Genomic DNA, 22,495 nt, shown 5'->3' with positions numbered 1-22,495 from the left:
TCCATTTCATGTTTCAGAGTTTCCTTACAACTGCTCTTCCTGATGGCTTAGGCTAGGGGGACCATCACCCAGGTGACACACATGTTATCTGGAACCAGGTGAACACACCTGACGGGGTGTGAGAATCACTTAGAGTTTCCCAAATATGTTTATTTTTCCTTCAGGAGCTCCTTCATCAGATGGGGCAGAAACAGGAATCTGTGTTTTCAGCACGAACCTAATGTGATTCTGATACAGGCAGCCTTGGATGTCACAACCTTTTCTTGTCGGCATTGGCCCAGGGATGGGGAGGCCAATTTCTGTGGGAAGAAACATGCAAGACTCTGGGGCTGAAGTCCCACTTGCAACTTGTATCACTGTGGTTTCTTGGGCTAGCCGCCTCCACCTTCTTGGCTGGTGTCTAGCAGCCTTTCCTCAGAATGGGGGGACAGTGGGAGCAGCCAGGTCAGCACATGTGTATTCACCATGTAGCCTGCTTTTCTTTAGGGGCCTCTGTAAACATGATATACTCATTCTTTCTTTGGAAATGGTGTTCTGGATTCTCTGGTGCTTAGGACTTGAACTTTTTTCTTTCTGTGTCCCATATCCGTTGACTGGGAGGAAAAGACCCTTATAGCGCAGGGCCTAATACTCTGCAGCAGTTGCTGTTTCTATGTTTGTGCCCTTCCCTTTCTTTGTACTTCACTGTTCAGAAGGACAAGGATTGTGTCTTTGGGTTAGGATGTGGGAACAGGGTAGGGTGGAGAAGGAACTGGGGAAAAGTAGAGAGAACTTAACATTTGTATTAGGAGGTTGAACACATCTCTGTTTATAGCATTAATATTTTTAAATTAGAGGGTGGCGAGAAACATTCTTTTTCCAAAGGAAAATAAAACCAAATGGATGAGTAGAGCGCTGATGTGTAAGCAGCAGCATATTTGGCCAATAGGTTCTGATGGGTGTGGACCCTCAAGCTGTGTCTTGAATCAAAGCACAAGGTTTGCCTACTCCAGGAAAATTGCTTGAGGCAGAAGTTGATGCTTTGTGCTCTGTATTCAAATCACCAAGAAGCTTCCCCTTGAGCTGTTTCTAGTTTTAGGTCACTTTGAGAAATTAGCCTTTTTCAAAGAGAGCCTTTAGATACGAAGCAGGAAGCTTGAAATTTAACTATTTTCACAAAGATTCAAAATCCATTCGCATTACTTACTGTTAGAGGGACAACAAGGGTCAAACAAAGGGTACTTCCCCTGCAATATCTATCATCAATATAGTTATAACAAGGTTATATTTTCCCTTTTTTTGCCACTTGCCTCTTAAATGCATAAAGCAATAGCCATGTGCTCTCTGGAGCAAATAGCAAGTTTTACTTTTATTTAATTTTCGGCAGAATAATATTAAGTTTAAATTTTATAAATTCAAGAATGGAGGTAAAATGCTTAAGATATTTGGATTAGTAGATAATGAACTAATAGATATCACAAGATTTTGGTTTTATTTCATGGTTTTAGAAATCAACATGTTCAGTGAGGTATAGATGTGTGTATAGCTTTAGATAGGGATAGAGTTACAGGTACAGATATAGCTGTATATAGATGTAGAAACGCATGCAGTGTGTATATAAAATTTATAAAATAATCTCATTTTGCTAGTAATTGGTACTTTTAAGTATGTCATTTCCCTTGCTGGATATATATCAAGATTGGATATATCTTGATTGAAGTGCAAAATTTAAAAGATGATTTTAAATGAAAAAAATCCATTATTAGCTTTAGGCACCATCATTTCCCTGTGTCCTGTCTTAAAGGCAGCACAGGACGTAACCTTAGATGAAAGGAAAGTCATCTGTAGCCAGTAATACCACAAACGTTAAGTCATACATTCCAGTCATAGGTCCAGGTACTAGAGATACAATGCAAGGGTTCCTTTTATGGTGGACTTTTCTTTTTAATGGATAGAGAGATATAAAACAAATAAACAGGAAGGCATCGAGCAATAAAATTGCCTGATAAATATTAAACAGCTTTAGGTTGGATGATCATAGCAGACCTTAGGTTCAGGTGACCTTCAAGCTAAGACCTGGATGGCAAGGAAGTACCAACATTGTGAAGATGAAGAATATTTGGCTAAGAAACAACTGGCATCATTATCCTAAAGTTAGAACAAGTTGGTCACATTATGGAGAAGAGAGCATTGTGGAGCACTGAAGACAAGGTTGGAAAGAGAAGCTGAGGCATGATTATGAAGCACCTTAGTCCATGGCAAAATTATGGACAAGCACTAGGGGCAGGATTTCTGAGACTCAGCCTTCCTGTGAAAAGTTAGTGGCTAACAAGGTGTAATTGGCAGGCTAGACTTGGGTTTGTTTTTCCCATCATGGGAAGCCCATCTTAGTAAACATTTTCTTTTCTGGGTTTGATTTTTTACAGGGCTCGTCCATGTCCCTCTCAAGGTCCAACAGTCGTGAGCACTTGGGAAGTGGAAGTGAATCTCATAACTGGAGAGACCGCAATGGAATAGGACCCACGAGTCATGGTGAATTTGCATCTTCAATTGGCAGCCCCAAGCGTAAACAAAACAAATCAAGTGAGCTTTGACTTTTAGTCATACTTTCAGATGTAATTAGGTTAGAAATTGATTGCTGGGCCTAGTGTGATGTTCAGGTAAAAACTCCTGGTTTCATACACTTAGGTGTTTGGTGTAACTCAATGGGCCACTGCCTCTGTAAAGCCTTTCCTGTTTTTCCTGGTGAAGCCACCACATGTTTCTCTGCTTTCACTATCACTTGTCATATGATGTTTAATTCCTTCTTCATACCTGTTTTTTCTGGTACAATTTGAGTTCCACAAGGCAAGGATCCATTGAGTCATTTAGTAAAAACTTATTAATTCCCACAGGCCAGGTATATTCTTTGAGGCTCTGCCTTCTTTCTTCCAAACATCCCAGAGAATCTGACATCTACTAGGGGTTCAGTAAATGTGTGCTGAATGTGTCAATCACACACAATCATCCAGGTAACCATAAGAAAAAGGAAAGGACTAAAAGGAGTTAGGCAGAATGTGGTCAGAGTAGTATATATTTAAACAGTGGAAGCAAGTCTACCCAGTAATTAGCTACCACATGTGAACAGCAGGGTTTGATTTTATTTTTTCAATTGACAAAATGTGGCTGAATTGACATACATAGAGAAAACAGTTTCAAGCAAAGCATGTCTAGCTATGAGCAAATATGGGAAAGAGTCAGCACGAGTCCTGTGAGTTTTGTCTCTAGCAGCACCCACCCTTCTGAGCCATATAAATAGGTAAACAGACAAGAATTGACATGATACAAAATATGCCCTTTTTGCCTTTTTTAAGGATTTTCTTTTTTTTCTAACAAATGTGGAACCTTGAAACCCATAGCTTGGAGTATTAAATACTACATGAAGAAAGGTGATCTCTGTGAGTGTAGTAGATGCTCTGTAACAGCCAGTTGTTATTGTCAGTAAAGTTGGTTATGTGGTCAAGAGTCTCAGATTTGACATGGCCAATCGTGGTGTCAGCCAATTATTTGGCTTTTGTCAGATGTTTTAGGAGTGTAGGTAGTTTCAGAGAGAATATAGAACCTGTAAGTCATGAAGATAAAAAAAAATTAGTTATATACCATAATTAAGTATCACTAACAATATTCTAAAACATGTTTTTTAAATTGTATTAATTATTTACTTAACCCAACATATATACAAAATACATGTTTTATATATGAAAAACATGACGTTTTTAGGACTTATATTTATTGTACTGAGTCTTCAAAATCTGGTAGTATTTTACACTTATAGGACATTTTAATTCCATTAGCCACATTTTAGTTTAATATGCTAAGTAGACAAGTGGTTAATGACTATGGATTGAGTGGCACACTTTCAGTTAAGTCTTAACATCCTTGTTATGGTACTATACCAGTTGTTCTAGTAAGTGCTCAGTACCTCCCTCTTTTATTCTCAATGTACTTTTATCATTTGGGCCAGTAGTTATATGGCTTGCCAGAGCTTCCTGTGTTGTCCAGTCCAGTGGTCACAGGTCACATGTCCTCATATTCTGTGTGTGTCAGCTTTGGCCTGGCACCTCACTGATTATCAAAAAAAAAAAAAAAAAAAAAAGGAGTAATTTTATGGCCTTAATTTCAAATAGTGGAATGTTCCAGAGCTGAGGGTCTTATGGGCTTGGTCTTTTTCTCTACATACTCTTCATACAAGAATCAAATCATCTGTTTTAAAGAGAAAGCATACTCATCCAGAAATTTCTCCCACTGGAGATAAAGGACTTGTTGTGAGATGAAATTAACCCAAAAAAGTGATCAGTGGCACTCAAAACAGTGCAGAACAAGAATCTTAGATTAGATGAGAGCTTTGGTCCCAGAGGGGACAGGCTGAATCTGATTGTCTTATGAGTTGGCAATGAGTTTTCAGGTTCTTCAAAAAAACTATCAGGGCATATTTGACTATTTGGGCAAGTTCCTGGCATGGCTCACCAGTTCTGCACCCAGCTCTGCATGACTTTGTGTCTGAGAACCACAGACAATGTGGAGAAACTTTTGCCCACCAAATCAGACACAGACATAAGCAAAGCTTGGTGCTGCTGTCTTAGAAATAAATAAATAGAATTGAGAAAAATTCTATCTTAACTGAAATCCAATATCATTATTATTACTTCATATGGTACTCTTAATTTTTCAACACTCCATTTTGTAAAAGCACTGTGAAATCATATTTTTGTAGGGAATTAGATTTATATGTTGAAATATCAAAGAATTCCTCTGACTGCAGGAAAGCACAAGAGAACCATCTTACCATCCAAAAGGAATCTGTACTTACAATAACTTTCCATACCTTTATTGTCTCAGGATTTCACCTTCCAATTCCCCCACTTAATTCACATCAAATCAATTATAAAGAGCAAATGTTTCTGAATACTCATGGAGAATATGATTAATGGTTATTAACTACAGAGGCATGATTGCTGAATTGCTGCCTCCCAAGAGCAACCTTTTAAATGGCAAGAGCCTCCCAGAAAGTAGTAATAACCAGCATTTCCTTAATGAAAAGCCAATGTTTCAGTAAAGGATTGCTGTATTTCTGTAGCTACTGCTCTATTCAGCCCAACAATGAAGTCTGAAATATTTGAGTGATTAAAACTTTTAATTAAACCATGTTCTCTCTGGGCTTTTACACTTCAAGCCTGTCTCTCTTTTGCCTTTCAGCGGAACACTATCTCAGCAGTAGCAATTACATGGACTGCATTTCCTCACTGACAGGAAGTAACGGCTGTAACCTGAATAGCTCTTTCAAAGGCTCTGACCTCCCTGAGCTCTTCAGCAAACTGGGCCTGGGCAAATATACAGATGTCTTCCAGCAACAAGAGGTCAGTCATAATTTGTGTATTTTCTTAGGCATCTTTGGTGTGGTCGTGTGTCTGACAATTTCTGTGATGAAATCACTCATTGACCTATGGCTGTGCTTTCACTGAGCATTTATTCAAGTCTCATAGCTTAATTTTGTTGCTAAGTAAAATGTCATCCTATTAGTGTAACTAGTGAACACAGGATAGTAGAACTATTAAAAAATGAGTTTGCGCAAAAGCTAACCACCCTTCACAAGTTATAGCTAAAATATTAGTGTATTGATTCCTAGGAACTTTGGATTTACAGGTCAGCAACAAGGCTGATTTTAAAAATATTTCTCTCTTTAATCTGTTGCCTTTATTTGTGGCACTTAAATATCAAAGAATAACTGTTGTTCTTTTTGACCCCTATGATAGTCACGTTGCTGAAGTCTGTTCTCACAGAATATACTTACTGTATATGTTAACTTATTTGCTATTCAGGTTGTGCCTGAACTGAGTCTGGCACATTGCTGCCTAACCATTCCTACCATGGATTTTAGTCAAATTATTCAGCTAACCCCATTGTGTCCTGACACTAAAAGCCTGATTCTCTCCCAAGTGGGGTCACATTACTAGGCACAGCTAAGCCAAAGCAACAAGGTCAGGCACCATTCAGCAATAGGGAGATGGTCAGAGGCCCTCAAAGTGTAAGTACACAAACCCAGGTGGGCTCACCTAGGTTTCCGTAGTGAGACCACCATGGATGTGGTCATTAATCAAAACATCTTAGGCATTTTTGTTTTTCTATGTTTTCTCTATTTTGCAAATCCAGATACAGTCTAAGTTTGATGCTAGTTAGATTTCTGTCACTTTAGAGAACATGTGTCAATTAAAATCAGGATTTTTGAACAAGGTGATTTTTTGAAAATTTTTATTGAACACTAGTTTGTGAGTTTTCAGCTGTATAGCATTATAGTTTGACATATGTATATACTAGAATATGACTTATATAAAAATCTAGCTTCTATATACCACCAAGAAATAGATACCCTTTACCTGATATGCCCCCTCCACTCCCCTTCTTTTCTGGTAATGGCAGTTTTGTTCTCATAGCCTAAAAAAACAAAAGCAAACTCAAAGTATATAGTTTTACATTTTGACATCTGTCTAAGATTTTTATTAGGCACTTTGTAAAAAAAATTTATGTATTGCCCATGGGTTCAGTAAGAAGTTTAATTGCTCAGCTTGTTTTTTATACATTCACAAAGGCTTGTTGGAATTGAGGGTATTAATTTTGTTTGACTCCACATTTTCCAATCTGAGTAACAGTTTCATCATTGCATTGAAGAATTTATGTAATTTGCTGGTTAAATGAGTGGCTGACCAAGAAGCTAGACACAATGTCTGAGAGATTCAATATTGTTAGATTTTTAAAAAGCAGTATTATTGAATATCCTTTGTGAAGATTAGAAGTAAATTCATTATAGTTGTCCACTTCAAAAATGGAGAATACACTATAAAACCATATAAGCTTTACCTAACACTTCCTCACTGGAACAGAGCCACACACTATTATATAGTCTCTGGTTGCTTTCAAGTTGATTCAGCTGAGTAGTTGCAACAGATAATCTGATTTACAAATCCTAAAATATTTACTGTAGCTATTTAAGAAAAGTTTGGAAATTTTTGAAATAGTTGCCTTTACATAAAATTTCCAAAAGCATTCTTCTAGATCTGTAACAAATGATAAATAAGGTTGAGTAACCTGGACAAACTTGAAAAATCAAGATAGAACAGTTTCAGTTGTATTCTATATAATGGCAAGAGTATCAACTATATTTCACTGTAGGTATGTTGACATTTGGTAGTGCTTCCATTATGCAGGATCCTTTCTAATATTCTGATGGGACTTCATAGGAATTCCCTAGTAAAGTTAAAGATCTATTTAGCAACATTCACAGTTAATATGTCTATGTATTACTATTAACCATATTGCAAATCTTAACCCTTGGTGTTCCCGCTGCTTTCTTTAGGGCATTAAAATAATTGTAGATATAATCACCACAAGGTAAGTCAACCCTAAGTGTTAAACTACTAATGGCAAAGTCAGATTCTGAACACATGCCTGTTTTCTATTTCTCCACCCTTCAATGCAAGGGTGGATCCTGTGGCTACTTCCTCCACTTTGTTACTGATACCAAAGAGTACAGTCAGACTCTTCTTGGGAATACTTCTCGTGTGCCACCTGCAGAGATAATATATCTGAAGTAATTGGGTATGGACTGGGAATTCTTTTATCATTCTTATGCACTATACATTGGGATATGGCAGTATGGGTGTTATTTCTTTTAAAAGCTATACATAACTAATTCAGAATTCAAAGCTATATTCTCTCTCCTGCAGAGCTTGTTTTATAGTTCACAGAAACTGTACAATTCAAGTTTCCCTTTTTGTCCATGGCTACCAGGATACTTAAGTTTTTATCTTTTTTTTTAAAGATTTATTTATTTGTGCATACAGAACTGGGGTCCAGGCTAGAGGCTCAGGGGCGGTGAGAGGCTTCACCAGAGACAGAGTGGGGAGCAGGACAGGCAGATCGACGAAGTACACTGCTGAGGGGAGCAGCGGGCGGGTCAGGAGAGGTCTGCTGTGCCATGTGGTCACCTCCGGGGCAGGCTGGAATCGAACTCATGGGGAAGTGGCTTAAGCTTCTTTGTGTTGTGCTTTAACCCGCTGTGCCACCAGGGAGGGCCAAGTTTTTATCTTAATTGTAGTAAATTACTGGCTTAGATTGTTTTCTACAGAATTGTTGCTTTTAGTTCACCATCTTAATTCTTTTCCTCTTACTGTAGTTTTGTGACACCACCTTTCTTTTTGCAAGCAGGCAGACCATATTTAATGAATAGGTGTAAAAATAAGTTGAAGGAAATAAGTACATAGTTTGTTGGTTATACATTCCTTTTTCACCCACAGATTGATCTTCAGACATTCCTCACTCTCACAGATCAGGATCTCAAGGAGCTAGGGATTACGACTTTTGGCGCCAGGAGGAAAATGCTGCTTGCTATCTCAGGTGAATATAAATGCTCACATTTATATTTTAAAATCTGAATAACCTCTGTTATTGAATAACCTCTGTTAGTGTTCTCAGCCAGTGGGGCTGGTTCTACCCATCAACCACTTTCTTACTAATCTGGGTTGAGAATATTCTGGTAACAGTGACAAATGCTGATTCTACCTGCTACATGAGGGCATTGTTTGGAACCTGCCTTGACAGTACTGTACTTTAAAAACAGATCTCTACAGAAAGATCATATGAAAATTGCCCCTTGCAGAATATGAGAAAGGGAGGACAGTTGAATTCTCTTCTTAGAGATGTGTTAAAGCAATTATTTGGGATTTATGAATAATTTAGGTTTGGTTGTCATGTTTAAAATGTATCTCTCCTTGTACACCAATTGAGATCTTTGTGCCAGAGGGAGGGAAAAATGTTTCAGGCATTACTTAATACTTTTTAATTTTTCTAAAATGTTAATAGCATTTAAGTTACAGAAGGATGTAGTATCCTTAGGTAGTAAGAAAATGAAGGAAAATATTTTCTTTTCCCCAGGTTGTCTTCTTTTAGCATCTGTTACATATGCTGTATACTAGAAAATGCTCTTACACATATATACTTTCAGTTTGAAAGGAATTGAGCCACATAATATCAGGAGTTGGCAAATTTATAACAGTGCACATCAAAAAGGTGCTAATGAAATATTGAAGAAATTGGGAAGAAGAAATGGGGTTACTGTTGTAAATGTTAAGTTTATATGAGTGCCAATCTCTCAGTAAGGCAGCAACATCCATGGCAGAAGCCCAACATCAGGTGTGGTGAGAAAATGACTTTACTTTTCCAAAACACTGAAATTGCAGGCTATGCTTTCATGAGGCCAGCAGTGGCATCCAACTGGTAAAAGTCATTTCCAAACAGCACTCACTAATCAGATCAGCAAGTAAGATTAAAAACCTCAGTAGTTTTCCATTTTGTTTTAGCAGATTGCATCTCCCACCCACCTCTCCACAGGCAATCTTATATATAGACTTAATATCTGGAGCAGATTAGCTTTAAAGTAGGGTGGAAATTCAGCCTTGAGCAGTCTGCTAGGCCTTTCTGTGACTTTTCCATGGCAGAGTTCTGCCCACATCAGTCTGAGAGGTGTTACTCCTGTGGGCTTACCCACAGGCAGCATTAATGGAGCTCCACGGGGCACATGCTTTTTCTTGTTTGCTCATAAGCTCGGCTTGGTATAGTGGAAAGAACGTGGTATTCGAATAAGGAAATATGGCCTTTACCTCTGCCAAGTTATGAGTCCTTGGGTGAGTTTCCAAACCTCTTTTGGTTTCTGAACTATGAAGGTGAATTGGAACAGATGATCTTGTAAGGTCACTTTCCATTTGTAAGATGCTTCCATGTGGTATATTATCAGGTGTGATGAAAATAAACAACCTGCAACTTTAACAATACATGTGATGAGTAGGACACTCCCTTTTATTTCCTTATCTATGGCAGTAATGTAGGTTTTTCAGCTAAATACTAAAAGTTCAGCCTCTGATGATTATTTTATACTACAAATTTGGTTACTATACATAATAAACATCATGCCTATACTGTTAAATTTATACCAGAGCAGTATGTGTATATTCCAGAAAACTAATCTTTCACTAGAAATTCCTGGGCAGTATAGAAAAATTTAACCTCTTCCTTTGTGTACCTACCCAGTTCTAAACTCTAGAACGCCTCTAACAGCAATCAGATAGCTTTAAGTACTTTTATGGGTTCCAGATGGATTATTAGTACCTTTATTTGGAATACATTGTGGTGTACTTTAGGGAGAACGGGAAATTGGGTTTTGAATCCTTTTCTTAAAAGAAAAAGTTTCTACAATCATCTTTAGTGTGGTTCTTTGAAGTTACATCCTACTCTATACAGTGCCTCGCAGTGGGGTTCACAGGTCCTCTTGCTTTTAAAGGGAATTAGAGACTGGAATACGATGCCTTCTGAATGCGCTACACACTGAAGTATTTATTTTAAGGATGACTTTGCCTTACTTTGTTGAGTGGATTTGTTTGAACTCAGTGAATAATTTTATCTTCACATAATGAGTTTTTATTGAGAAACCCTTCATCAAAAAGCTTCTTTTTCCAATTCAACTCATCTGATAACAAAGACATCCATTAATAATCTCAGAACAATCCATTTGCAGATAGCTGCAAAGTAACTAGTCCTAGTTTTCTTGTGATTTTATAGTTTAGCTCGATACAATTTGTCAAAATGGTGTGGATTTTAGCCTGTTTTTTGTTTTTGTTTTTTTTTTTTAAATCTTGGGCCAGAAGACATTTATTTTAATGTTATAAGAGATGAAATTTGTCTCTGGTCGAGAATGAGCAGAGATGATTTTTTTTTTTTTCCAAATCCATGTGCTTTTAAAAATTCTTTGATTTTTCTCAGGGTATATTAGTGAGTGATTGACTGAATTTACAGGGACAAAGGAAGTTTAGTATCCTGTTGACAGACTTACCCCACACGGCCTCAGGTAGATCTAACATTTCCCGACCTATTCTTTTAGTTTGTGACTCTGTTCAGATCCGCAACAAGATCCTGAGAGCTGCCAGGATTGTGTGACCTTGGAATTTCAAAGAAAAAGGTTGGTATTTTCCCAAACTATTCCTTAGGCTTACTGAAAAAAAAAAAAAATTAGAAGAGGGAGTTTGCTTCTTAATTGAATAAACAACATATATCTAAATCCTCTTTGATAGGGGTTGATCCTTCATATTCTCTCTATATTTACCTCTGTGTCTGACATTTGGAAATATACACCCAGAAATTATGTCTTTAGGGAGTGGCTGAAATCCCTCAATCTAGTTGATATAACTTTTCAGAGCCTAATAATTTGTCTTCTGTGGCCCAGCTGTATGTGTTCTGGGGTTGGGGAGAATGATGTTTGATCTCATTTCCCCCTTCTCCTTCGCTATAGTATGGAAATTTCTTCATTTGTGGGTTGTTTCCCTAAGAAAATGAAGGCCAAAGAAAGTCTTGTAACTTAAAGGTGATAAAGCTTTCCCAGGTTGTGCTTTACAGGAAATCATTTATTCTTAAATTTTGCCTTGAAACACATTCAGTGCTGTGTGTGTTCTCTAAACACAAAGGTACAACACATGCATGTTAAATAGGGATGTCACTGGTGTTTCTGAAGGAACTTTAAACAAAATATCCATCTATATGCCTGAATGTCTTGCTTGTAAAGGTACCTTCTTTGAATTTTTTTTCATCTGTTTTTCCATTTAAAAAAGTTGCTATACTGAAGATTAAAGTAAAGTTCTATTAACTGGTACACCCAAAACTACCAGTTTCTCAAATGTGTTGCCTGAACCATTGGTTCATCCTCTCAGTGTGGCTGATGGAGCCCAGAGTATGAATCTTTACATGTGGCTAATAGAATTTCATGTCTGTCACTTAACAGCCTAGTAGACCAGTTTACTTTGCCATTTTCTTATCTATAAAACGTGAAGGGTAATAACATCTACCCCTGAAGAGGTCAGTAGGAGAAAACAAATGTGAAGTGCATATTGTGTATATAGTAGGCTCTAAGAAATCACTTATTTTCTTCTTCCCTGTGACCTACATGTGAACAAAGGCGCACTATTGCTACTTTTGTGTCACCCATATAAAGTCACCATTTAAATTTTGGAAATCAGGGGGGTGACATGTTAAGGGTGTTTGTCTATGTTTTGAAACTCAGGAGACTGGAGCCCATGTGGCCACATGGCTGTTGAGCCCATCTGTGACCTCTGTCAGCCTTTTTACAGCAGGCCAGAGTTGCTTGAGTTCTATGCAGATGTAAGATTAATCCTCTATTTGAAATATTTGCTTTGAGTAGCTACCAAAAGTCTCAATAAATTTTAGAAATTGCCAATTCTGTTCATTATGACTTATTTCAAATGTGTGTATGAAGCTGGGGGCATGTTGCTTAGTTTCTGGTTGATAATTAATTAACCAGACAAAAGTAAATGATGTTTTAGGTGTTTTGAAAATTTGGATTCAAGGGTTGTTTGCAGTAGTACTCATTTTGAAAACTTGCTATTTTCGCTATGTTTTTTTATTTAAAGATCCCTCCAATTAATAAGCTTTATATGACCACTTTGGACTCCAGGAATACAGCTGGCAGGTGTGGCACTGTGTGTGTTGATATGTGGGATCTTCATGTTGACTTTGTGATGACTACCGTGTTTGTCCTGAATGAATACAATAGCTGTAATTTGTGTGTCATCAGTAATATATTCTCTCAGATGCCATTCACCAGCCATGATCGCCCTTCCCTTGTCTCTGAAATGACATCTGGGAGAGGTCAAACCTGCTTCATTTGTAGAGCTGGATGGTAGATGGTTCTGAGAATGCACTATCTGGAAGATAAGTTAAACTGCAATAATTTTTTTTTTTTTTTTGCCTTGGTTCTTCAGCTGTCAACACGTTACATTCAATGCCAGATTTTCAGAAGCGTTGTGATTCTTTCAACTACAGGTTTTTTCCTTTAGCTACCAGACTTGTTTCACCTTAGCTCCAGACTACCTTATTTTCTGAGCTCTACTGCCATGTTGTGTAGATTATAGACTTCTCCATCAAGTAACAGTCCTCTCTTTCTCTCTTTAGAACTAAATAAAAACCGAAGAAAGCTTTTTGAATCACCAAATGCACGCACCTCTTTCCTGGAAGGTGGAGCGAGTGGGAGGCTGCCACGTCAGTATCACTCAGACATCGCTAGTGTCAGTGGCCGCTGGTAGCAGGGCCCTCCAGGCCATCGACGGTCAAGTTGGATACAGAAGTTCTGTGAACAGCCTTTCCTGTACACCACCCTCAGCATGCTGGGTTATCTGCTATCAGGACCAAAGCATCTTACTCACGCCTGAACTGTGTGCCAAAAAGAAAAAAAGATGTATGTCATCGTACAGAACACCACATGTGGATTACTTTTTATAAATGGCAAGTGGACAGAATTTTCAATATGAAAACAGGGCTTTATTTCCTGTTTTTATTTACCTATATAACATATGCACTGATTTTTTGTACTTAAAATGAAGGATGAATTGACTTTTGGGATGCTAGAGAACAGAAGTTATTTTGTTTGCTTGTTTTGGTATTTGGGGATTTTAAAAGAATAATCAAAGTGGAACTTTCTGGTACTGCTTTAAGGTAATTATTGAGGTCTCTCAGCACTTTACACTTTCTAATTTCTTGTCCTGTGGAAATTTTCTCATTTTCATGTCACCTGATGTATTGGTACAGATCAGATTTAGTGACTTTTTCTCTGTTAAATTTTTATTTCAAATGGTACTGGACTATTTTTGTACAGAGTATTCTGTGACTTTGGGAAATATAAATGACTTCACTTGTTCTACATCAGTTCTGTTCATTTGTCAGCATCCTAGAAACATTAGCAATGAACCTAGTTCATGTAACAGGTACCAAGAAAGACCAAATGGACTTTGCAATATTAACCCTTTGCAGTCATGATACTTAGCTGCTGCCTGTATTGCTAAAATGATTTTAACAGTTGTCTGAAGTTTTGCAAAGGGCTCTTTTTAGTATACTGCCACTAAAGGACACTTATTTATATCAAACCTTTATTTTTAGATATTATAAGCATACAGTACATAATTGATAAATTGATATCTACTAGAGTTTTATGGTAGAGAATGGACAGCATTCAATAACTGGAGTCCTAGATTGTCACTTTATTTAAAAAATACAAATAATCATCTGACAAGACAACACTGTTGCCGTTGGGAGGAAAAATAGATTACTGTCCTTATTACCCTGTTCATATTATCTGTGCTCCATATGGTGAGAGGATGTTCCTAAAATTCTGTCTGCTTGGAGTAGACTTGTGTTAGTTGAAAATTGGAAGGGTTTAAGTGGCTAGACATTGTTACAATCTTACACTGTGAAAGTAAAAAAAAAAAAAATCAGGCAGCATTGTTTCTTAGGTCTTTTCAGACATCTCATTGTGGCTTTATGAAGGGTTTTTAATCCATTAAGCAAATCACTTAAGTGCCTCTCTTCAAAGCAGTTTTATTTCCAAGTGTATTAATTTGTTAGGAAAATTTGCCATAGGAAATGTTTTGAATTACCTGTACTGTAATGACTTATTTATATTTCAGTATTCAAGACACTCAATATGGACAGAAACCACTGTCCTGCACTCTTAGCAGAAGGCATTAGATAAGCGTTAGTAACAGTTGGGCTTTTTTATACAGATGTAGAATCAAACACTTGCCTGACATTTTTTTCCATGGTGAAATTTTACCATTAAAAGTAAAAACAAAAATGTAAAAATTTCTCATATGCTTAAATACAAAAAGACTAAAGGCATACTGAGCCTGTCATAACATGAGCAATTTTACCATTAAGGGGATATCCATTTGCAAACTAAGCTATACCTGCTGAAGGATGCACAACTAAATTTCCTCCACTTGCAAATAGAATGGAATCATGTTCCTTATGAATGAAACTTGCACACAATCAATTGTAGCTCATTGTCTAACGTTTTGCTGAAATTCAGCATAGGTTTAAAATTCCAGATTTGCCTCCTGTTCAACAACTCAGTGCTCTAAGTTTTACCATTTCTTTAGTAAAATATTCCCAAATCATTTGGCACTGTAGCTCTACCATGTATGCATTTCCAGCAGGCAGACATTGGAATGAATATGCAGTATTAAGTTGATACAGGATTTGTGAACAGTACTTTGATATTATGCCAAAGGAAAGACTGTCCCCATTAAACTAGATTAAGTAGGGTGGCTAAAAATAAAAACACTGGAAATTGCTTTTCTCACTTTCTCTTGATGCAATGAAGGGAATATGACACTACAGTGTACAGTGTTGTCAGTGTTATATGATGCACAAAATATTTGGATTATTTGAATAAATATTAGTTTTTAATCAATCTGTGCCTTATTAGTGACTGGTTATCTGTAAATATAGAACAGATACAGATTGTATTTTTGTGTGGTTTTTGTCCTTTTAGTGATTTTTTTTAAATGAGATGGAATTAAACATTGAAAATGGGAAATTTTCTAAACTAATCAATTGCTACATGAAAAATAAATTTATATACCCCCTTTGATTTGCCTGGCCAAGTGAACTGTGTCTCTTTCAAATCTCTACTTATAAACTCTGTGCCTCTCAGTTTCCCAAAAGAACTCTTTTTTACTGTTTTCAGCAGAATTTAAAGACATTTCTGCAGTAGAATTGAATATACACCTTATGTCTCATTTTGCATTGATAGTTTCCTGGTTAAAAATGAGGACTAAGATGGTTTACTTTAGCTAGTGAATTCAGGACCAGTAATCAATCATTGTTTCTGCAGCTACCATAGTATATACAAAAATAGTTAAGATTATGGAATGGGTTTTATTTTTGTTTGCTCTTTCTTGTATATAGATTCAAGTGGATAACCGCTTTGACAGCCTCATCCATCAGCAAAGGAGCACTTTACAAAAGTTATGCTGGACTTCTTGACCCAGGTTCCCATTACAAAAATTGACATTGTATTGTCACACTGAATACTTACTGCTCTGCCTTTTCTCTGAACTCATTCTCTAACAGAATTGATAAGATATTACTAATCCTAGTATTTACCTAGATTTCAGAGAAAACTTAACCCTCCATACATTATGTTCCCAGTACTATCATAAATTACATTGGTTTCAGAATTGTTTCAAGCACAAAATTTTGATGATTGAAGTCTTACCTATGAACCTAATATCTATTAATTTGTTCATTTATAACAGATACCTTAAAGGTTTAAAAAGAACACAGCCCTGTTCTAGGCACAGTAGCAAATGAAACAAACCTTTTCTTTCACTAAAATGGAAATAGAGATGGGTGGAATTGATAAGGAGGGACTGGTGGACAGAGTAGCTTCCCTTTCCTAGAGACCTCCAAGGGAACTCTTGAGTGTTAAGAAACCTCAGTTTCGACAGAAGTGTTGAAATCATACATATCCTAGAAGTAGGGCTTTATTTTTCAGTTGTAAAATACCCATTTCATTGTTTTACTCATTCTCTTAAGGAGTATGTTGTCAAAAGGGTTATGATACCTATAATTTTGCCTTTCTACTATGTGACCTAACTATTTAGATTGACTTCTAGTAACTGCAATAGTTAGAAGTCAGGTAATATGTTGAAAGAATGAGTTTGTGATCACCAAGGGTAGTAGAAACTGATGTCCTCAAGTGATGATATAGGTCATTCCTGCCTTCACTTCCCCTAACAAAAAGAGTAACAACTATTGTTGGGAAAGACATCACAGAATCCTAGAACATGGGAATGGGGTTGTACTACTGCTGCTACAACACAAAGATCATGAGTAAGAGGCATCACTACACACCAATTACATTGCCCCTCCCCCAAACTGTGCAGAGCATGCTGAATGAGAGTTAGGAAGTGAGTACAGGTAGGTGGTTAGCTAGAATCAGTGGGGAGGGGTCCCAAGCCCAGATGTCCTAAGTCCTTCTATTTACTGATGAACAATTGGTTGGGGTCACGGTGCTCTACAACCCAGTAACGATTCAGAATACCAACGTTAAAAACAATGGACAGGAAAGCAAGTTGGTAATCTGGGACACAGTGGGCTTTAGTTAAGTAAGCCCCAATCAATCACTAGACACCCCATGGCTAACCCCCTACTACTTGCTTATTAGGCCCATATACAAACCTGCTTCTTGCCCCCTCACTGGCAACTCATTCAGACCCATTTCTACTCAGAGCTTTCCTGTCCTCATCTGTCAATAAATCTTTCTTCCTTGCCTCACTCTGATCTCAATTTTTTACTTGAGATGAGATGCAAGAACCCCTAAGGAGCCTTCGGCCCCTTGCCTAATAGGAATGCACAAATTAGTGGTTATGCCATTCTTGAAATATCCATGACTACTCAGAAAATCTCTTTCCTAGCCTTAACTACTGCAAACTGTGGTTTTATACTTTTTGCAACCAGGAAATCAGTTTAGGGAATGTTAGGGTTGCCTAGAGTGGGCCAAGGGTAGAGTCATAGCTTCAACTGGTATGGAATATGCCCTCTGTCCCATACAGCAGGAAGCAGAGTCAAGAACACCTGGAAAAATACTGTGTGACCAGTACACTCAAGCCCAGAAGCCAGCAGGCAGAGCTGATTGCTCCCAGTAGCAAAGCAAATGGCCCTGTTCAGCCAGAGAATTGGAGAATGGATTGACTTGAGTCAAGACCACAAACAAAGCCTTAGTGATGTTAGAACTGCTTCTCCTGCTAGCTCAGGCAGGAAAACATCTAACCTCATCCATTGCTTAACACAGCCTTCAACTTGCGCAACTAAGGAAACTGACACCAGATCACACAAAAGAATGTAATCTCTAAAAATTCTGCTCATAGTAACATTTGAACAGAACCTTGACATTTCCTGTCTGGAGAGCAAAACTAATTCCTCCTCAGGAAATTCAGTGTACATTCTTGTCTGATATGGATCCCTAACAATGACTTGTGCAGGACCTCAGTTCCATTCCAGTGCCTTAATTCACAGCCTTGCATACTGCTGAGTATACTACTGAGTCCCCACCACGTAGTAAGCCTAGCCAGAGAAGTCACACAACTGGCAAGCTCATACTACAGCCTCAGTTGGTAGGGAACTAAGCCAGCTGTCTTACCCAACTATTCTCAGCCAGTTACATGCACACCTTTGACTGAAGGAAAATACATGTGGGGGTGCTCCCTGCAGGTGGTATCTGTAGTGAAAAGCACAAGGACAGCATTTTGGACTGAATTCTCACCAGTCAGGAGTAACACTGACTTCAAGAAGTATAATCACAGTGTATAGACGGTGGTGTCTTGGAAAGGCTATCAGAAGAACCACACATGAGCCACCAAAAGCATTCACAGAAGCAGCTGAATCCATACTGCTCCCTTCCCAGCCCCCTGAGTCAGTGGCTACAAAATAACTCTCTGGTTCTAGAAAGATGATGTGAGGCCAAAAACTGAAATCATAGTGCCATCTGCTGGAAAGTAAATGTTAAAATCTCTGTGTTACTGCTGCACATACTTTTTAAAAATAGGAAAATAGAAAACAATAAAATGAGCAAGAAAAATACTTGGCAACTTGACCTAAAATGTCAAGGAAGTATGACATCATGTGGAGAGAACAAGTTTCCAGAACCCAGCCACAAACACATGGAAAATGTCTTCCTATCTGATAGTTCAAGTTAACATAATAAAGAAAACCAAAGTCATGAAAGAAAACATAGAAGTACAAGTCGAACAACACAAAAGACTTCAGAAAACTAAGCAAGGAGAAACAACAAAATTAAGAAAACCAAATGGATGACTTGAGAAAAAAAATAATGAAGTAGAAATAGAAATTGAAAGTTTAAATAACAAAATAACATATTTAGGATATAAAACATTCAATAGGTAAGAGTAAATACTGGAGAAAACTATGGAAATAAGGCAGATGGAGAATCAATTAAATGACCTCACAATTAATAATGTGTAAAAGGCACAGGCAAAACAACAACCAACACCAAAAAAAAAAACCAAAAAAAAAAAAAAAAAAAAAAGAAGTACTTCTACAACTATCTAACTTCATTAGGATCATTAGGAGAGGCAATGTAAGAATAAAGGGTACCTCAGAAGGGGCAAGGGTAGGGGATAGAACATTTTCAAATAGGAGAGAATTTTATGAACCTGGGGGCTGAATTCAATATACAAGTCCAAGAAGCTAAAACACCACATAGTTATGAGACCTACACCAAAATACTACTCATAGTAGCAAAACCACTAAGGAGTCAAAAGAGAAAATATTGAATATGCCTATGGAATAAAAGCAGGTCATCTATAAAAGTTCTCAAAGCTTACACAGACATCTTTGAAAATACTACAAGCAAGGAAAGCATAAAGTGATATATTCAAAATGCTTTCAGATAAAAAATACCTGCCAAGAATACTATCTCCTACAAGACTCTCCTTCATATGTGAGGTGCAGTATAAGCTACCTTAGACAAACAGAAGCTGGACATTTTGTCAGCTCTATATCACCCCCACAAGAAATGTTGAAAAGAGTGCCCCTATCTACAAAGACAAGAATACCCACAAAAAAATTTAGTAAGGAAATAGAACAAGAAAACTAGTCAAAATGGCAGTAGCAAATCTTCATCTATAATCACCCTAAGTGGATGATTATATCATCACACTTCCTGACTTCAAGTTATATTACACAACAGCTGTAATTAGAACAGTATGGTACTGGAACAAAAGTTCAGTTCAGTAAGACAGAATTTAGAGCCTAGAGATAAATCCATATAAATACAGGCAGCTAACTTTTGACAAAGGAGTTATGGCCATAGATTGGAGAAAAGATAGCCTTTCAATAAGTGGTGCTGGGAAACACAGCCACATGTGAATAAATATATTATGTATTACATATAATGTATATATAATATGTACACACATATATATGCAAAAATTCACTTAAAGACTTAAACTAAAACCATAAGTTACTTTAAAAAATAGGGGATCTCAAAAATAACCCCATCAAAAAATGGGTAGAAGAGCTAAAAAGACACTTCTCAGAGAGGAAATGCAGATAGCCAACAAGCATATTAAAAAATGTTCAACATAACTTGCAATAAGGGAGATGCAAATCAAAGCCACATTGAGATTACCACCTCACCCCAGGGAGAATGGCACATCTTCAAACAACTAGCACCAACAAGTGTTGGTGAGGATGTGGAGGAAAAGAACTCTCCTGTACTGCTGATGGGAATGCAAACTAGTACAACCACTATGAAAAACTGTTTGGAGGTTCTTCAAACTGCTAAACATGGAGCTTCCCTATGACCCAGCAATCCCACTCCTAGGTATCTACCCAAAAGACACAAAACACTGATTGAAAAGGATACCTGCACCCCCATGTTTATTGCTGCTTTATTTGCAGTTGGAAAGACATGGAAACAGCCCAAATGCCCAAAAGTAGATGACTGGATTTAAAAGATGTGGTACATATAGACAATGGAATATTACTCAGCAACCAAAAAAATAAACACATGCCTTTTGTAGCAACATGGATGGAACTGGAAAAGATCATGCTTAGTGAAATAAGCCAGAAAGAAAAGGAAAAACCCATATGGTTTCATTCATAGCAGGAGTATAACAGACCAGATGAGAAAATAATAACAATGAACAGCTATATACCAGAGCCATTTTATGGGGGTGGAGAATGGAATCCAAAACAATGGGGGGAGGGGGAGGAAATACACAGGATAATGGTGATGGCACATGGGTGATTTGGTGATGGGAAGCCCAAGGGGATTACAACTGAGATGAAAAGAGGCACAAAATTATGTAAGTATAAACTATTACATTATTTTTAAAAAATAGAGGATACACTACAGGACATTTACCACAAAGATGTATTTGCAAGTACAACCCCATTCGCAAGGGAAACAAAAGTAAAACAAACAAGTGTGACTATATCAAATTTAAAAGCTTTGTATCTCAAAAGATGCCTTCACAAAAACAAAGGCAACCAACCTACAGAATGGGAATATTTGCATGCCATTTATCTGATAATGGGTTAATTTCCAATACTTACACAATCCAACAACAAAGAAATATCCACAAAAAAATGGGCATAGGCAAAGGAATTCCAAAAATGCAAAAGACCTATAGATTTGAAACAATGTACATCACTTATTATAAAAAATGAAAATTAAAACCAGAGTGATACCACCTCACCCCTGTGAGACTATCCTATATAAGAAAGAATGGAGTTAACAAATACTGGTGAGGTTGTGGTGAAAAAGGAATTCTTACCCACTGTTGGTTGGAATGCAAGTGGGTACAGGCCCTGTGGAGAATGATATGAAGATGTGTCAAGAAAGTAAAAATGGAAATCCTATTTGACCCAGCAATACTACAAGGTTTCACTCGAAATGACTTGAAAATTTTAACACAGATCTGTCTACATCTGTGTACATAGCAGCACTGTTTACAATTGCCAAATCATGGAACCTACTCAAGTGCCTTTCGGCAGATAAATGGGTATAGATACTAGAGCATATATTTAAGGTAATGTTACAAAGTTTTGAAGAAACATGAAATGGTGGCATCTGGCACAAAATGGATTATGATTATGCGATTATGTTGGTGAAATTGAGGCAATTATGTTGTAAGAAATCAGTCAAAAGTGAAAGATTTCTTATGGTTTCATTTATCTGTGGAATAGCAAACAAATTTACATTAAAACATAATGTGAACTCAGCAAAAAAAAAAAAAAAAAAGATAATGGCTATCAGAGGGGATACAGGAAAGGGTGGAGGGGATGGCAAAAAGGTGGTTGATTGGTGGTTTAACTTCCAGCTAAAAGAGGTAATGAAGAATGAAGAATCTACACTTTAGGTAGACATTACACTCATCAATAATATAAAGGCACCAAATGAAATATCCAAATATGCAACTAATCAGTTAATGAATCTAAAAGCAGACATTGCAAGCAACACAACAGTAGTAGGGGATGTCAACCCCATTTGCATTAGTGGACAGACCATACAAAAAATCAGAAAGAAACCAATAGCCTTAAATGAAAATTTAGAGCACATGAGCCTCATAGATATTTATAGGGAGCTACAACCCCAAGAGTTGAGTGCACAGTCTTCAGGGTACAAGGAATATCCTCCAGGACAGATACATATTAGGTCACCAAACATCTCAAAAATACGTGAAAATAGAAACAATATCAAGCATTTCTCGGATCACATGAATAGATTTAGATCAAATAGATTAACGAGTAAAACTAGATGATTCATAAATTCATGGAAAATAGTGTTCTACTGAACAACCTATGAATCATATTAGATGTTAAAGGAGAAATAATCTTGCGACAAATGAAAATGGAAAATACAACAGACCAAAGTAGAAAAATGATGCAGCTAATGTAATCTGAGTGGTTCATAGCAACAAATTCCTACATTGAGACTGAAAGAGCACAAACAATGTAATACTACATCTTAAGGAACTAGAAAAGCAACTGAGTCCAAAGCTTGCAGAAGGAAGTACCAGATTAGAAGATTAGAGCAGAAAAGAATAGGGGGGGGGGG

General features: G+C 37.2%; 1 protein-coding gene and 2 long non-coding RNA genes across 5 annotated transcripts in view; 1 reads left to right on the top strand and 2 right to left on the bottom strand.

Annotated features, from left to right (window-relative positions):
• The window catches only part of BICC1 (BicC family RNA binding protein 1), a 269,917-nt gene extending 256,739 nt beyond the window's left edge, over positions 1-13,178 (top strand). For both annotated transcript variants that reach the window (XM_012723663.1, XM_004680878.2), the window contains exons 18-21: positions 2,406-2,562; positions 5,215-5,375; positions 8,310-8,409; positions 13,027-13,178. In XM_012723663.1, coding sequence (XP_012579117.1) covers positions 2,406-2,562; positions 5,215-5,375; positions 8,310-8,409; positions 13,027-13,157 — 549 coding nt within the window. In that variant the 3' untranslated portion in view covers positions 13,158-13,178. The remainder of the gene's footprint in view (positions 1-2,405; positions 2,563-5,214; positions 5,376-8,309; positions 8,410-13,026) is intronic.
• Positions 3,068-13,150, bottom strand: LOC105853513. Of its 2 annotated transcripts, XR_001145359.1 has the most exons (6): positions 13,076-13,150; positions 10,898-11,056; positions 9,672-9,831; positions 6,393-6,450; positions 3,941-4,083; positions 3,068-3,580 (listed from the first exon to the last, which is right to left on the bottom strand). It is a non-coding gene; the product is annotated as an uncharacterized LOC105853513 (long non-coding RNA). The 2 variants fall into 2 exon arrangements; XR_001145358.1 differs by lacking the exon at positions 3,941-4,083.
• A 46-nt stretch (positions 13,179-13,224) lies between the features above and the next one.
• The window catches only part of LOC105853514, a 317,640-nt gene continuing 308,369 nt past the window's right edge, over positions 13,225-22,495 (bottom strand). The window contains exon 3 of the long non-coding RNA XR_001145360.1: positions 13,225-13,284. This is a non-coding gene — a long non-coding RNA (uncharacterized LOC105853514). The remainder of the gene's footprint in view (positions 13,285-22,495) is intronic.

This window comes from Condylura cristata, unplaced genomic scaffold (genome assembly GCF_000260355.1).
Source record: "Condylura cristata isolate star-nosed mole 26May11 unplaced genomic scaffold, ConCri1.0 scaffold00011, whole genome shotgun sequence".
In the NCBI taxonomy this organism is placed as follows: Eukaryota; Metazoa; Chordata; class Mammalia; order Eulipotyphla; family Talpidae; genus Condylura; species Condylura cristata.
This window is presented reverse-complemented; position numbering and strand designations above follow the sequence as displayed.